General features: G+C 51.7%; 1 protein-coding gene across 2 annotated transcripts; it reads right to left on the minus strand.

Annotated features, from left to right (window-relative positions):
* Positions 1–1,485: 1,485 nt before the first annotated feature.
* On the minus strand, positions 1,486–12,438 carry RTN4RL2 (reticulon 4 receptor like 2). Of its 2 annotated transcripts, none has more exons than XM_081189295.1 (3): positions 11,743–12,438; positions 4,160–4,635; positions 1,486–3,254 (listed from the first exon to the last, which is right to left on the minus strand). In XM_081189295.1, exons 1-3 carry the CDS (start codon positions 11,771–11,773, stop codon positions 2,457–2,459), a joined length of 1,305 nt encoding a protein of 434 aa, XP_081045421.1. In that variant the 5' UTR covers positions 11,774–12,438; the 3' UTR covers positions 1,486–2,456. The 2 variants fall into 2 exon arrangements, with proteins under 2 accessions (XP_081045421.1, XP_081045420.1); XM_081189294.1 differs by lacking the exon at positions 11,743–12,438 and adding an exon at positions 7,065–7,400.
* Positions 12,439–12,850: the final 412 nt, after the last annotated feature.

The following is a 12,850-nucleotide window of genomic DNA, read 5'->3' on the forward strand; positions in this document are numbered from 1 at the left end:
GTTGAAGACCCCCAACAACAGGAGAATGTCCAACTCTGCCTTTATGAGGACCCTCCCTCTTGACATAGTTTCCTCTCTCTATGGTCCACATTGCTTATAGAAGCAACTTTCAGTGGAGGTAGCAGGGTGTGTTGCTCTTGCTGCTAAACAGGCTAAGGGTCCATCCAACCCCTCAAAGACTATAACACATTTATTACAGCCTAAGAACATAAGAAGAGCCCACCCACTGTATCAAGTCGGTGGCCCATCTAGTCCAGTATCCTGTTCTCACAGTGGCCAACCAGCTTCCGGAAACTGCTATTCAGAGGCATACTGCCTTTGACAGTAGTCGAGGCAGAGAATAGCCATCAGAGTTAGTAGCCATTGATAGCTTTATCCTCCATGGATTTGTCTAATCATCTTTTAAAGCCATCCAAGTTGGTGGCAATCACTGCTTCTTGTGGAAGCATAAACCCTTAAGGAGTATTATCCATTGCCAAAATAAATGTGTTTGGGTTTTATGCTACAGTGCTCTTGTTTTTGCTGCCAGTAATTTCTTCCAAATTGCTATGTCCCAGCCAGATTTTATATTACCCCTAGCTCTTTCGGACACTAACCTCTTGGGCTATATATGCAACAACACTTCCAGGACCACACTATATGGTTACTATGGGGCCAGCCAGGCTACAACAGCAACAGGAGATGGCTTCAGGTCTTCCTTCCCATCAGCATCTCTGACAGCCTCTATCTCTAAGATTTGTGAGAATAATCCACTGCTGGAATTTCTCCAATGAGGCCTTCAAGTAACATTCAACTGATGGAAGAGGGCGGATTATAAAGTGTAGCCAAAGCTTTAGAGTTAGGGTGTTTTAATTGTTGTCCATTTTTGCTTTGTAAACCACTTTGCTAACTTTCTGCTGAAAGGCAGCATATAAATAAATACTGTAAATAAGCTATGCAGCAGGCTAAGACAGAAGTAGAGGCTGTTTCAACCCAACTAAGCCTAGAAAGACCTGTGGACTAATGTATCTGAAAGGAGCCCTTGTTCCAAAGCTCTGGGCCTGTTTTAAGCAGGTACACTTTTATAAAGTAAACATGTGATTATGAGAACACTTGTATAAGAAAAGGCACACATTGGGAAGCTGGACTCAGTTGTGTTTCTTTGTCAAGTGTAGCACTCTGCAGCAAACGCAGGTTACACGGCAGCAGACATAGGCCACAACTTCAATGCGAGTGAAGACCAGTTGCAATAACAGAATTTCTGAAGAAACCATGGATGAATGGACTGGATCTCTTTCAATAACCAAATGACTGGCTTAAGGGCTACTCCAGGAAGTATCCATACAGGAATGTGTAGTGAGAAATGAGTAGCCTTTGACAGAAGAATGAGCTACTCATTTCCAGTTAACCTCCAGTCAACCAACAATTACAGACTTCTCACACCTCATCGTGGTTCTCTCTGCGTACCCCATTACAAACTTCCTTGAGTGACCAAGTCCACCAAGCCATACTAAAATAGTTTAATAGTTCTCCAACCAACCAATTTTTTGGCCTTTTTTTCAAGGGAAAATAGGGGCAGGGGAAGACATGGAGGCACCAGGGGTGGGGTGGGGAGAGGACACAGCCACACAAAAAATGAAGACCAGCAGTTATGAGCAAGGGCCAATTCACATGATCGTGTTTATCATGAGATAACTGCAACTGTTTTCTAAGACTTGGTAGTGTGGAAGAGCCAACACAGCCACTTTCATCATCATGTAGACACTATCCCTGCCAATGAAGATTAGATTACCGAGTGAAACATTGCACTTGGTAATTATTACCTGAACTGATTATGTGAGTTGGTCCCCTGGTGTTTAAACTAAAAACCCCAAAACATATACCAAATAATGGGAGAGGAGTCAAGAGTGACAAGGGCCCAAGATTCCTGTAGCCTTCTGCGCCTCAGGAGGAGAATGGTATTTCTTTTCTTTTTTTTTCTGAGTTGAGATATCCTATCCGATTGGACAAAGCAGGCACTTATGTGCATGGTAGGATACTGAAGAAAGAACAGAACCTCTGAAGATCAGATCCTCATTCATTCCGCACTTCCTTGTCATGCACAGAAGAGATCCCTGCTCTTTCCAGGATATGGAAAACACAGAAGGCCTCGTAACAGCCCTGGATAGCAGTAGCATTAAGGGAACATCTTTAGCGGAATTATGCAACACCCCAGAAATAAAAAGGGGGCGCCCTTGCCATATGTTCACAAAATATGTCAGATACCACCCAGAAAGTGGCTCCAGTGTTAAGTCTCACAAATGGCCAGGAAAGCAGCAGCAACGGATCTAGTCTCCCTTTGTCCCTGTAGCAGGAGGAAGCTTAATCCCTTTGGCCTCAGCTAAGCGCTGGGTGGGGACCCATCCTGGCTTGGATCTCCCAGAGAGTCAGTTCTCAAAAGGCAGCTTAGCATCCAGCAGAGCAGCCACCCTCCATTGTCAAAACCAGGAAGGTCCCCAAAGCATCAGCAGCCAGGGAAAGGGAAGCAACAGGAAGCCATTCCTGGTACCTCCAGAGTCCAGAGAAGAACAGCCAGGTCCCGGGCACCCCTTTTTCAGCTGCCCCCCTTCTTCGTTGCCATAGCCCCCCCAGTAGCCATCCTCCGTGGGTGGGTCATACTTGGGGCTGCGGATGTCATTCGCTGGCACGTCCCTGTAGAAGGAGGAGGGGTCGGCGGGAGGCGACCCCCCGAGGCCATAGAGGTGATTGGATGAGCCATTGGAGTGAGGGCGGGGGTGGGGGTGGGGGTGAGCTGCTCCATTCTCCCACTCGGGCCTGCAACCCCAGTCAAAGCCTACAGGGTGGTGGTTGCCCGGCGGGCAGCCCCGGAAGGCCGTTTCGTTGAGGCGGCGCATGTCGCGCCCCACGCGGTCAGCCGGAGAAGTGCATATGACATCCGAGACGGAGACGCGCGTGCGCTGGAACCAGGCCCAGAGGGATCGGGCCCGGCAGTCGCAGGCCCACGGGTTGTTGTTGAGGCGTAGGAACTCCAGGGACGGCAAGTCTGAGAGGGTTTCCCCGGAGAGGGTGGTCAGGCTGTTGTTGAACAAGTAGAGGATGGTGAGCTTGCCCAGATCGCGGAAGGCCCAAGTCGGAACGGCATGCAGGCGGTTCCTGTGCAGCAACAGGCGGTCTAATCCAGACAGACCCCGGAAGACGTTCTCGGAAAGCTGCCAGATCTTGTTGCCGTGCAGGAAAAGGTGGCTCAGGTTTGCCAGATCCACAAAAAGGTCATCCTGGGAGATGGAGGAAGAAAGGACAAGCTGTGAAGACACCGCTGGCAAAAGGAACAGCCCCAAAGGCCTCTTCCTCCATATGGGAGATTCTAGGCCGATTGTCAACTCAAGACTGTAGACATTCATTGCTGTCTCCCCACCTTTCCAGATCTCTCCCACACAGCTACACAGGATTTACTGCTGGACGCAAAGCCAGAGTTTTATGAGGAAGTTGACTCCTGCGCTTTGGTTGAGGAAATGATACAGGCTGGCTCCTAAGTCCCCCACCCACAAACTTTGCCCTCCCCCGCTAAGGATGTGGCTTGAAGCACTGAGGCATGATCTGCAAATGCATTTTTGCTGCTGCAGGCCAGGCTGCAGCTCCCCTACTCTTAAGCCACAGCGCGCCCGAGGCCGGATAGGCATGTGGTTTTTAAGTGAGTCGCTGGCAGGGCACAGAGAACCTGCCTTCAGGGGAGGACCAGCCATGTGGGGGTGGAAGGCTGAGCGGCACACCAGTTCCTTGCCAGTCTTCAGAGAGAAATGGCGGAGAGGCCTCCATTTGTCCTCTCAGAAGGCACATCTTAAACCATCTATGTGGAAACATGTCAACACCTCACCTCATCAACCCACCTCCCTGTTCTGCCCAGTGAGACTCTCTCCTATCCATCTGCTTGCTGGAAACTCAAAGGAAATTCCCCATCTGTCCTCAGGCTCCACTGCCAGTCATTTTTCTTCCTTCCCACTCCCATCATCTTTCCTTGAGAATATGCCCCACAAGGTCAAAAGAAACTTAAGCCCAGAGGACCACCAGAGGAGAAAGGGGTCCATACCTCCACGGCCCACCTGGGAAAAAGCTCTCCCTTAGAGGCCAAAGACAGTGGCCCAAGTTCGACGCTAACCCACAACCAAGCACTCTGGCTCACCTGCAGGCAAAGCAGGTTGTTCTCCTGAAGGTAGAGGTATTGGAGGCTGAAGAGGTTACGGAAGATGGTGGTCGGCAAGCTGCTCAGCTGGCAGCGGTACAGGTGCAGAGACTGCAGCCGCTCCAGCCCGCGGAAAGTGTCTGCGTCCAGGGTGCGCAAATTGCGGTTGTCCCCCAGGTCCAGCCACTCTAGAGCTTGGAGGTGGCGGAAGGTACCCGGTTGGATGGAGGAGATGTTGTTGGAGTAGAGCCAAAGGGTGACGAGGCTTGGCCCAAACATGCCGGGCCGCAGGGTCCCAATCAGGTTGTTCTGCAGGAAGAGGCGCTGAGCATTGGCGGGCAGGACCCGTGGCACTGAGGAGAAGTTGTTGGCCTGGCAGCTGACCGTGGGCGGAGAAAAGTAGCAGGTGCAAAGCATGGGGCACATGGCGGCCACCAGAGGAAAGGCCAACAGGAGCAGGAAGGTGGGAGCCAAGCCTGGAAGCAGAGAAGGACAGGCAATGAGATGCTTCCTTCAGCAACCATCACCCCCCCCGCCCTTATGTGGAATATCCTAGGAGTGGTCCCGCCTTCCCTGTCCACCCACTGCATTGCTATTTCAAGACAGCTATTTATTTAAAGCTGGGCTGGGGAAGCTGTGGCTGCCTAGATTTTGTTGGACTATTAACTCCCATTATCCCGGTCTACTGGACATGCTAGCTGGGGCTGCTGGGAGTTGGAGTCCAATGACATCTGGAAGGCAATAAGTTTCCCACTCATGATTTAAAACAGGGTTTCTCAAACTTGGGTCTCCAGCTGTTTTTGGACTATAATCCCCATCACCCCTGACCACTGGTCCTGCTAGCTAGGGAAGATGGGAGTTGTAGTCCAAAAACAACAGAAGACCTAAGTTTGCGAAACCCTGATTTAAAATCTTTATAGCCCAGCTTTCCTCTTGAGAGCTTAAGGGGGCTATTCCCATTATTCTCCTCCTCATCTTCATCACCACCCCACCCTTGCTCTAACCACTACACCACACTAGCTCTCTTTAGTACTCCCCCCAAAATACACACATACTACCCAGATACTTCAAAGGTTCAGTTGTCAGGCTTCCAGTTAAAAACATGATTTTGAAAGATCAAAACAGAATGTCAACATTGTGTTCTTGATGGGTCAGTTACATTTTCCAGCTCTTTATCTTTGATTTACTGGCTATTACTTTGATTTAAAAGAAAAGAAGAGAAAGAAAGCCAAAATCCTCCCACTTTTAAAGAGCTGCGATGCAGAGAGAGAGATCCCAAACCGTGAGACTCACAAGTCACCAGAGCTGGCAACCCTGCGAGGCGTAATCCCACATGAGGAGGCATGCTCCCCTAGGCAAGAGAGCCAAAGATGTCATCCTTCGCACGCAATTTCTCACGTGAGACCCCTCCTCCCCGTGCAAGTGTGCATGGTCCCCAACCTCTGCATGCATGTGTGTGGGCAGTGTGACGTGGCAAACGAGTAACACAAGCTGCCGATCCGTTTCGGTAGTTCACACCACCTCCACTTGGGCCCTACGCTGCCTTCCCACTCTCTCCAGCCTACATGCTGCTCATGACAAGCTCCGCACAAACGCAGGAGTCCTTCAAGGAGCCTCGCCAACACCCAGAATGCTTCGACACAGCTCCATCTTTACCAACATCAACAACATTGTAAATGCCCCCCCCCCCAGGGCAGGAATATGACAGTCCCCATGTCCCTTCAAATAAGAGACACCTGAAATCACACACTCCTCTGCCAGCTTAACTTTATAGTTTTGATACGTTCACTGTTTTGGGACTTGCCTGAAGCATACTGGGAAAAGCCTCCTTTTGGCTACACCAGTCATAGATGGGAGATAGGGGTAGCGTACACACTAAGCACAATTTAAGCCCATTTCGCTACCTCAAAGAATTCTGGGCACTGCAGTTTCCTCCTCATGGGGTTATAGTTCCCAGCAACCCTTTACAAATCCCAGCGTTCAGAATTCTTTAAGGGAGGGTTTCACTCCACAGGTCAGGAGATTCACAAGTGCGGCACCTGAGAAGGCCAGGACCCCCTGCCCCACCCCTCCTTTCGCTGTAAGATTACAAGCAGAAGTCTTGCACTGACCCAGTTAAACAGAGCAGGAACACAAGGGGAGGGGCAAGCTGAATGGCCACTGGGACAAGAGGGAATTGCAAGACAGCTGCTAACGGATGCCAAGGTGAAATGCTGCTGCCCCCCCCCCAAATCCACCACAGAATCCAATTCTTCCCCCTCTTCCCAGTTTTTTTTAAAGAATTCTGTTTGTGCTCAGTTTTGGACTATTACCGCAAGCTGGTAGCAAAGAAACATAAATTTTCAACAACAAAAAAAGTCCTAACTTACATAACATATGCCATGCCAAGGAAAGGAAAGGAGTGTCTCTCCCACCCCCCCACCCCATTTTTACTGATGGGTGGCTTCGTGACAGTAACAGGCACAACTTTGGCAGGATATGACACAGGCAGGACTGGGATTCAGGTTGTGAATCAAATTACAGAACTGATAGTCACAAAAATACATGTCGATTTATAGCTCCAAAAGCATGGCTTTGAGTAGGCAGCAACCATGCATGTTCCACAACCAAAGAGACACATTAGGCGAAATTCTGTTTGCAGGACCTGTTTTTCACCCCTGAAGTAGGGAGGGAAATCTGCCCTGACCTCCCTGCTCCCTTCCTGCCAAAACACTTCCCCTAAAACCCTGGGGTGGGGTGGAAGGAAGCCTATGTTCCTCAGTGCCATCAGCAGTGGCCATTTCCTCCAATAATGGCAGGCCAGTTTTCCCTCAAGGGAGAACAGGGAAAAAGCCTTTATCTTGAGCAGAGGGGTGGGGGCAGAGAAGAGAGGGAGCTGCAGCTGCTACTAATGTTGACTGCTTGCCTCTTGTCTCTGGACTCCTCTCTCTCTCTCTCTTTCTTTCTCTCTCTCTCTCTCTCTGGTGCGGTGGAACCGGCTGTAACCCAAGGAGTCTCATCCATAATTCAGGCCTGTGGCTTTTCGCTGGAGCTTGGGCAGAGAAAAAGCAGAGGGGAAAGGGATTGGAAGCTCCACATCTCTCCCCATAAAAGCCCTCTGGCCTCTCTGCCTCATCTTAGGGGGAAGGGATGCTTGCAGGCAAGTTCTAGATACTGCTGACCTCCCTATGCCCCACCCCAGCCAACTCTCACACCCCCACCCTTGAATCTCATGGGGGTTTTCACAGCAAATTCCTTCTCAGTTCCACCCACCCCACATTTCCCCAATATTCTCAGGAATTACCCACCCACAGTTACCTTCCCGGTCCCCTCTCCAACCTAACCCCCCCCCCAAAATAATCATCGTATGGGGGACGCTTTGCTTCGATTTCTCCCCCCCCCAGCAAATGCAAGAGGTGCTCATTCATAATTTTCAAGGTGAAAAGCTGAACGACTCAGACGAGACCGAGCACATTTGTATGAGACCAAAAAAGCTATTTTACTACCCTTGTTGCTAAACTGCAATGAGAGGAGATGTTCTTGGCTGGAGCACTAAGAATGTGTGCCCTGTAATCCCCATCCAAGCCGACACCAGCATCCCCACCCCCACTCTTAAAGACATTTCTCCCTCCTAAACTGCTTCTCCTGAGATTTAAAACCCTTGATCCTTCCCTCAGAAGAAAACTTCACCAAATGTTCATTAACCTTGTGAGAGGATTCCAGTCCGTACTACGAATAGCACAAGCTCCTCAATGCACTCTGGCTTTTAAACACACTGTTATGGATGGATTTTACCACTCCCTTGGGAAGGCGCAGGAACAACTTGCCCCATGATGGAAAGGAACAGCATGGGGGCATGAGTCACATGCAGCAGGATTCCAAGGCAGAGGTGAGGAAGCTGGAAGCAGCCCCTGCCATGTCCCCCAACCTGGTGCCTTGTGAATGTGCACGTGAGGGCCTTTCCTTCACACAGAGGAAGGAAGGAGGTGGGACATCCTGCCAGACAGACTCAGTTCATGGGATAGTTGAAAGGAAGAAGAGTTGTGGTGGGAAGCTGGGACGCGATGGGTTGCTTTCCCCCAACTGGGCAACACAACCCTGTAGTGGCCTGCAAAATGGGGGCGTTGCATCAGTCCTTTCCCCCCAGCCTAACTTGCCTCACAGGGTTGTTGTGGGGGCAAGAGAGGAGAATCAACTTGCTGCGGGAAAGGCAGGATAAAAATGGTAACAAATAATCAAAACCGAAAATAAATCAGATCTGTGCCTACTTGCCAGGAAGAACTTGGGAGGGGGAGGATTAATACAGAAGTTTTCTACCACCACGTCAAGACTGAAAGCATGGTCTGACCTGGGATGCACAGCTAGATTGGCTCCATTTTTAACTCAAGAGGTAGGAGTGAAATCAATGGCAGTAGATGTGCTCTCAATCCCAGGAGGAAGGGGATGAAATGAGACAGTATTTCCAGTTCTTGCAGAAAGTCTGGCTTCTTAAGGGACACCATTTCCTCCCTATCTTGACCTCCACCTCTTGATCCTTGCAGCTCACGAGGAACCTGCTCTCTCTCAAGCAGGGAGGAACTACAGAAACACACATCACACCACCTTTCCTGCAGACTGAACATCTCTTCTAAAAATCAGGGCATGGTATTGACTGGGATCCTCCAAGGGGGAGAGCCTCTTCTCGCAGCCTTGCCCTCCCTCCTCTAGATGCTGTACAGCTACCCTGGCTTTAAGAGAGAGAGAGTCTGAGAGAGAGGAAGAGAGAGAGAGGCCTATGTGCTCCTTTGGCTGCCAGCTGTTGGTTTTGTCTTCCTCTGCCAGAAGAAAGTAATGCTGATATCCAAAGTTTTAATGCTGGAAAAGTCAACTAGGTTTAAAGGTTCTCAAATCTTTTTTTTAAATAAACAAATAGCATCCTGATGAATACTCAAATAGTGGGCGCAAAGGGCTTCTCCTGAAAAAGGCGGCTATATTCAATGGGCCATGTTTTGTGTCAGTCTTTTGAGCTCATCATCCCATCGCTTCCCTCCCCCAGCCTCTGTTCTGAACCTTGGAGATCTTTTAAATGTGTTGGCGCCAGGTTAGGGTCCAGCATGCCGTGATAGCAGCAGTGCTGGTGCTCCATTAATCAAGTGTTGATTCCCATCTTAACACACCAGAACTCTCCCCTACTATGGACCATTACTGCCCTTTTGGAAAGAGCCTTTGCTTACCCCTTACAGGAAGGATTGGAAGCTGGAAGATTGGCAGCTGGACAGACCCAGACCCGAGAGGGGTGCCATCTGACTTGCCAGTTGCCAACCTATTTGCAGTTAAAGTGGCAACAGGCCACCCCGGGAAAGAAAAGTCAAGGATTTGGCCCTCCAGCATGATTCCATTCACAGAAGGAATGCTTCTTCTTCCTTCCATCCCCAAGGAGTTTAATGGCTGGTCAGGGCTTCACATATCTGTTTACTGGCCTGCTTTCAAGGTGGGAGGTAAACAGTGGGCAGGCTCAGCCTACCTAGCTATTGTTGTCTTGGGGAGGGTCCCCCCTCCCCCAGCATTGAACTTTCTCTTTATGTTTGCTGTGTAGATTACAAGAAAAGGGAAACATGGAGGAAATTAACTTTGAAATTAAAAGAATAAACTGAATCAGAAGATATGTGCTTACAAAAGATCTGTGCATGCTATCCAGTCAGACAGAAGGAAATAAATAAATAAATAAATAAATAAATAAATAAATAAATAAAGCACTCCAGAATGCCACAGATTCCCTCTCACCACCACCACATCACATGGTTTGCCTCTAGACCTGGTTGCTTAACGATGAACAATTTTCCATCTGGAGCCACAAGTTGACATGATCTATGGGGGAGCTCACTGAGTCCAGATTTTCACCCCTGGTCACATACATCCTTGTTTGCGGCTGTCTGTATGGCTGGTCCAGGTACGCATGTTCCAGTGTTTATAGAATCCTGTGTCAGAATCAGCAGAGCTGCATAGGACAAGCAAGGTAGGACCCATCCGGGGAGCTGGGGTGCCTGTGTGTTCCAGTGCAGGATCTGGCAGGAAGCGCTACTCAGTGTGTGATTGGATACCAAGGCAGGCAACACTCAAGCCCTGCTCCTAAATCTGGGGAACCATGGTGGGTGCTGAGATCAGAAATGACAACTCAGTTGTGCGTAGGCTGGGGGGGTTAAGACAAGTGTCCCTGGGAGGGGCCAGAGGTAGCAGGTCTGACGTAGCTGGTGACGCGGATAAAGCTGAAAACAACCCAACTCCTCTTTCGTCCATAATTTAACACCCCCAAAATAAGCAGCTGCCTGTTGTTGCGTAACCCATTGGGGGCCAGGCTATAAATGGCAACAAGCAGAGTAGAGCAGAAAGCCACCGGCATCCCTCCAGCCAGCCAGCCAGGCAGGGCCATTGCCTCGTCTGAACTCTAGCCCGGTCTCCTGATCCCGGGACCCACACGGGCCATGCATCTGTCCTGCAGGACAGCAGCGCCAGGGAGATCTGCAGCACCTGCCATTCCTTGGCTCCTGCCTCATTCGCTGGCAGCGCACATCCTCCGTCCTTTATGAATTCAGCACTGATCAGCCCTCCAGAGATGGAGAAGCCCATTGCAGTCTCTCTCTCTCACACACACACACTGGCCCTGTCCATCACCTTTAGAGTCAATCTTCTCTCAATGCCAAGAAGAAGCGGTGCACATCCTTCCAACTTCAGGACACTTCACCTTGCTCGGAGAAGAGAACTGGCCTTGCTGAGCTGGAGGGGGAAAGGTCTCCAGTTTCCTCTGTGCCTACAGAACCCAACCTCCTAGCCTCCGGAGCCACTTTTGAACGGATACCCCTCTAGAAGTTGCACAATCCTGTCCAGGTGGCATGGGGGGGCTGCTAATGAGGCTTTCTGAACAATTTTGAGTCAGGCAAATTAGACCACTCCTGTAATCTTCCTTGGGGCTATCCATCCGAGATGGTTAAAACCATCAGAAGAGTAGTGCTCTCTCTCTCACACACATACATACACAGCGTCCTTCGCCAGGACATCATCGCTAGTGTGTGGTGCTTGTGTGCCTCCACATTATTAAGGCACCGGATCGGGGAAAGAGCAGTTATTTCAGAACAATCAAAGCACAGAATAACTGGACAGCCCCAGAAGACGCCCATTATCTCCAGTCCACGTGAGCATAATAGCGCCTTTGGAAATGGTGCCACCTCAAGGTCGCCTTGGGGCTGGAGTGGGCAAACAACCGAGTGCCTGCGTGTGTGTGCCTGCGTGTATATTCCCACGAGATATTTCCCGTGTTCTCGAAAGGGACATCTCAAGGGGATGGGAAGTAAAGCTTCGCTTTTTCCTTTCCTTTCTGAACTCAAAGGAACAACCCCCAAATGGACTCCTGACCGATCGTGCCCCATTCCTCCCTCGCTTTGACAGCCAGTTTACACGCGAGGTCCCGTTCTCTCTCTCCCCCCCCCCCCACATCTCCCCGCCCCCTAATAAAAAAACCCACCAAGTTATTTTTCCTCGCCCACCCTCACGATCAAAACATTCGTGTCCCGCATTCCAGACCTCCCGAAAACGGATGGAGGGGGTGGAGGTGGGTGCTCCTCACTTACCGTACAGGGTGGGTCCTAGACGGAGCCGCATGGTGCCAGGCAGGCTCGGTGGAGGGACGGAAGAAAACGGCAAAAAATAAGAAAGACAGACAAAACCTCAGGAGAAGAAAAGGAATGAACGAAGAGACAAGGAGGAGGAGGAGGAGGAGGGAGGAGAAAGCAGTAGCGGCGGCGGGTGGGTGGGTGGGGGGCGGGGAGGGTCGCGATCGCCTCGGAAGTCCTCGCTGGAGAGCAAACGCGCTCGGCGTCCCGGGACTCCCTAGAGAAGCTCCTGCGCGATGGGGCGCAAGGCGAGGGGTCGCGGTAGACCGGGCGCGTCTGGGCTCAGTCTGCGGGGGATCATGGCCCGCCTGGGGCCAGCCAGCCAAGCGGCCGGCCGGCCAGCCACCCTCCTTTGGCCCGGCGGCGGCGGCACTACCCTCCGCTCCGCCGGCGAGAGCTGCCGGACGGAGGCTTCATCCCGGACGAGCCACCTGGCTCCATCTGCTCCGCTCCGCTCGGCTCAGCGCGCGCGCGCAGCCCCGGCGCAGCGAACCACTCTGCGAAAGGGAGCGCAGGCGGCCGGGCGGCGGCGCCTTATTCCCAGGGCCGGCTGGGGCTCCGCCCCCCCGCGGCCGCGCTTTAACCCTTTCGGAGCGGGACGGACGGACTGGCGGAGGGTCGTCCTCCCCTTCGTCCTCCCCGATCTGCTCTGCCCACTGCCGCCCGGCCCACCTTGCCCGGCAGCCCCTCACTCGGCCCCGCCCACCTGCTTCCCGCCCACGCACCTCGCCCCACCCTGCAGGCGTCATCGCGTCTGGACTCCGCGGGGGGTCGCATGCCCTGCCCTTCCCCTGGAAAGGGGCGGGGGCGGGGGGTGGGACGGGGCGCCCGCGGGAAGTCAACAAGAGGCGCCACGCGCCCAGACCTTGCGCTCCGCATTAATTAATACGAATTAAACATTCTCGCTTCAGTCCCCACGGGAGACACTCCCCCCAGCTGCCCCACCCCGTGCACACTTACTTGGGAGTAAGCTCCCATTGAAGCCGGTGCTTTCTGGGGTGAATGAATGGTTGGGGAAAGAAAAAGTTAAGGAGATCTGAGCATGCGCCCCCACCACTACACCTGT

This window comes from Podarcis bocagei, assembly GCF_964188305.1.
Source record: "Podarcis bocagei genome assembly, chromosome: 1".
Lineage (NCBI taxonomy): Eukaryota > Metazoa > Chordata > Lepidosauria > Squamata > Lacertidae > Podarcis > Podarcis bocagei.

Excerpts from the sequence above, each read along its gene's own strand:
- RTN4RL2 (XM_081189294.1), bottom strand. The coding sequence starts at position 7,158 with ATGAGACTCCTTGGGTTACAGCCGGTTCCACCGCACCAGAGAGAGAGA. Across the intron at positions 4,636-7,064 it reads GAGGAGTCCAGAGACAAGAG|GCTTGGCTCCCACCTTCCTG; the intron begins GCAAGCAGTCAA and ends CTCTGCTTCCAG. Across the intron at positions 3,255-4,159 it reads ACAACCTGCTTTGCCTGCAG|GATGACCTTTTTGTGGATCT; the intron begins GTGAGCCAGAGT and ends TCCATCTCCCAG.